Source organism: Diaphorina citri, unplaced genomic scaffold (assembly GCF_000475195.1).
Source record: "Diaphorina citri unplaced genomic scaffold, Diaci psyllid genome assembly version 1.1 scaffold4737, whole genome shotgun sequence".
Taxonomy (NCBI): Eukaryota; Metazoa; Arthropoda; class Insecta; order Hemiptera; family Psyllidae; genus Diaphorina; species Diaphorina citri.
In genome coordinates, this window is record NW_007382131.1 from 8467 (window position 1) to 12519 (window position 4053).

The following is a 4053-nucleotide window of genomic DNA, read 5'->3' on the forward strand; positions in this document are numbered from 1 at the left end:
TAAATTTTCCAGCTTTTAACGTTAAAAATAACGGCAGATTACTTGCTTTCAAGCTTTGCTCACACGCTGCCAGTCTAAAGGGTGCGAGTATATTAGGCCGTCTTTTGGCGCGAACCGCGTGTTTTACTTTTTCCGAGTTTTGACCTCAGATTTGGATTTTTCACAACTTTTTACGTAGGAATCGACCTTTTATTAATAATATTTTCCCAATTGCAACTCCTCCATTGATAACCAAGTTCAAACTTTGTTTTCCTTTCATCATCAGAGTGAAGATATCGACATGTCGGACACGAGCAGCGTGGACACCATCTTGATCAACGTCAGCCAATCGGATGACGATACACGATCCACCAATAGCAGCTCAGTACCGAGTAACCAATTACCGACCAATAGAAAGCTGAATAAGAACGGTGGTAACCTATTGAAAAACATATCGCCAAGTGTGACCAAGAAGAAAGTCCATAACGGTTGTAGCGGTCAGAACTATACGAATTCACCCAGCATACTGATCCCTGTTAATTTACCTGGACTAAAAACTATTAAGGCAAGTAGAAGAAACAGTTGTAGCGGTCAGAACTATACGAATTCACCCAGCATACTGATCCCTGTTAATTTACCTGGACTAAAAACTATTAAGGCAAGTATAACAGTTGTAGCGGTCAGAACTATACGAATTCACCCAGTATACTGATCCCTGTTAATTTACCTGGACTAAAAACTATTAAGGCAAGTAGAAGATCCCATATTGGGTGACAATATTAGTAAGTCCCTAATTCAGTCAGCTCCCATGGTGTAGTAGTCACTGCGCTCGCCTTGCACGCAGGAGACCCGGGTTCGATCTTTATTAGCTCAATAAACTTAGAGTTAATCGAGTTATATTCTATTCCACTCGAACAGGTAGTGAACGCCAGTGGCAAACCACTCACGTCGGAAACTCTGGGGGAGATCAGCTCTAAGACAGGCCTCGGCTCTCAACTCAAGTTACTCAGTGCCGGTCTCAATTCTCACGCGGTGGCCCCGAGTCCTTCGCAGTCTATTTCGACATCCTGCACTGAAGAAACGGATGAGGAGGAGGAGGGGGGAGACTTGGAGGATGAGGATAGCATCTACCCTAGACTGGAGCTTACATGTAAGTTACAAAAAAAACTAATATGGGTTGGTAATAGAAAGTAAACATATACACAAATAAACATCTGTTGTGAACATCACACGACTGTCCTTATCCTACTGGATATCCCCAATCTACCCGAGACGTGAGCTGACATGTACGTAAAAATCTTCTTTGCCTTTTCCCATGTTCAGATTGGGTCGGCGTTTGTCGTCTGCCTCTCAATTAGCTTTAGAGTGATTGCTTTGAGGCCAACCGGTTTTGGCTAAACAAAATTTTCCGAGTGGATGGCCTTTGCACTCAACCTTCGCTATTGATATAGCATAAGGGAAATTTGGACTAGGCTACTCTCTGTTTATAGTCCATCAGCCAGATTTTGTAAGTGAAAATAATAATAATAAAAAAAAACTAGTAGGTAATAGAAAGATTAAAAATACAAACAAATATAAACATCTGCTGTGAACATCACACGACTTTCCTTATCCTATTTAATATCCCTAAACTAACCATTTAATCAGTACAGCTGAAAATTGCCATAAAGCAGTGTCAAAAATTGTCAAAATCAGGTTGAAACAGAGCTGACATTTTTTTTTTTTTTTTTTTTTTTTTTTTTTTTTTTTTGAGAGAGGGAGAGTTTTTAGGTATGATTTTGCTTCTTCTCTTATTATTAGTATTAGTACTATTAATGCTTTATTTTATTCATATATTTTAACAGTAGGTACAATATTACAATAGTAATAAATACAATAATATCAGTAAGGGAGTGCCTACCTAGATATAGTTACTTAATGGTTGGGGCCACGAACCAAGCCGAAACCAGACTCAAGTTCAACCCCCAGACCAGGCAGACCCCCCGGCTGATTACAGAGTCTCAGCCAAACAGTCCACCCAGTCCGGGAATCAAACCCAAAAAGGCCAGAACCCAGTCCGTAGTCCCAACCATTATTGACTGCACGACCCCCATACTAAGAGACCAACTTATAACTTTTGCGATATCTCTTACTTTTTAATCATCATGTATTGTTTAGTCAGTAGAGCCAAAAGTGACAAAAGTCCGTCCAACCGCTTGGCAGCACCGATCTTTCTTAACCAAAAGATTTGCATCCTTGTCACATTTGTGGCCTACATACCAAATGTCAAGTTTCTAGCTCTTACTATTCTCGAGATATTTTGTTTCGGTTGAAATATTAAGGAGAGCGGTAGCTCTCCACCCCGCCAAGTGAAAAAAGTTTGACCACACTACAGAGATATTATATTCCAAATTTGTTCTAGTTGTGCAATAAGGAAATGTTCGCCTGAATCTAAACGAATCTCGAGTTTTTATTTTATTTTATTTTTTATTTCATCTAACAATTTTTTATGATCAGTTTTCCGTGGCGAAACACTGGCACTCTGCTAGTAAAAATAAATTATTATTGGTGTTTTGCTGCCTTTTATTTCGAATCAATGAAAACAATAAGTTTATTGTGTCTGTGTCACTAATTTTTATTTTCATTTTCTCTGTCCCTTGTTTGTTTCATTAAACAATGCATCGCTTGTTTTGCTTCATTGCAACAATTATTATGCCAATCATTTGGGGAAAGGGTCTTGGGGGGGGGGGGAAATGTTTCATGGTGTTTTTTTTTTTTTTATTGAAGAAATAAAGAAACAGTCATGCACTGGGACTTTTTTTAAATTGGTCAATGAAGAGTTATCAAATAAAGACATTGTCTGTAGTTAAAGAGGTTCAATGTGTATTGTGAATCTTTTAAAGTCATCAAATAAATTAAATTATCCTCCAATTACTCTAAAGGCCCAAGACTCTTTGGGCTTTACAGGCCCAATGTGCACATTTTGACCAAATTATTTATAGTCTAGAATGATCAGAGCTTTCTGAGGGGTTTGAAGCTATAAATACCCCGCGTCCAAAATTTTGGAACATTTTTGTCTTTTTTCTTTCCTTAAGCGCTTTAACACTACGTATGCCGTAGGGATCATTTCGCGCTGATATACCCTAGTTTATATTAGGACCTTAAACAGATTGAGGGTTTTTGAGGTATAAGTATAGGAAATCGACGCTTTCACCATCATCAGCTAGGGAGGTGAGGTGAAGGTAAATGAGGCGAGAATGTGGGCGTGTGATCACAAGACGAGATATGATGTGATGGTGAGAATATCTCAAGCACTGGCAAAGGGTTGAGGCTCAATTGAGTGAAAATTATATGCTTGGATTTATGTCAATCGAAGTGTGCCATTATACTATCTGATGTTTATTAGAACAATCAACAATCCTCATCATCTATACCTACGACTACGATGACCACATCCACGATGATGCTTGAATTATATATTCAATACATTGTCAATATCCACGTATCGTCCAAAGATATTCACCGCCACACTTGTCAGTTCTGCATAGAGTTTTTTTAGACATTTTGGTCGTTACTACAATAGTCAATAAATAGTAAAAGACTATTGTAGTTATTGTTCCGTGGTTATGTCAATACGCATAATGTTCTATGATTTTGGAGATTCATACACTGGACTCTTAGGACTACACAGCTTTTTGCTCCCAACGCATGTTGGACATTGGACCTTTAGCTTGTAGAGACGCTTATTGTGTGTGTTTTGAGATCGTTTTGCAAAAGAACCTTTAACCTACAAGTATCTAGAATTATGTATTTGATTAATTGATTTTCTTTTCTTGCGAGCAAAGTGACTCCCCAATAGTGAACATCGCGTGGGGTTAATCATTGAAATAAACCCTTTACAATCTTGGGACTGGACACACCTGACTTGGGCACGCTCTCAATCTCTGGATTTATTCATGTGATAAAACGGCCTCGCTTACTTTATTTAGCTTTTTATTGTGTTATTATAAGAACAATTTAAAAACCAATCTTATGGATCAATGGACAAACTGCACTAATCTCAATAAAATAAAAAAAAAAAATGGCCATGAATAC

General features: G+C 38.1%; 1 protein-coding gene across 1 annotated transcript; it reads left to right on the plus strand.

Annotated features, from left to right (window-relative positions):
- The first annotated feature begins 240 nt into the window (after positions 1–240).
- LOC113472313 lies at positions 241–1256 on the plus strand. The gene is made up of 2 exons (XM_026832007.1): positions 241–544; positions 898–1256. The coding sequence occupies exons 1-2, from the start codon at positions 281–283 to the stop codon at positions 1171–1173; spliced, it is 540 nt and encodes a 179-aa protein (XP_026687808.1). The 5' UTR covers positions 241–280; the 3' UTR covers positions 1174–1256.
- The last annotated feature ends 2797 nt before the right edge of the window (positions 1257–4053 follow it).

Coding starts and splice junctions, on each gene's coding strand:
- LOC113472313 (XM_026832007.1), top strand. CDS start 281: ATGTCGGACACGAGCAGCGTGGACACCATCTTGATCAACGTCAGCCAA. Junction 545..897: donor CTGGACTAAAAACTATTAAG/GCAAGTAGAAGA, acceptor CCACTCGAACAG/GTAGTGAACGCCAGTGGCAA.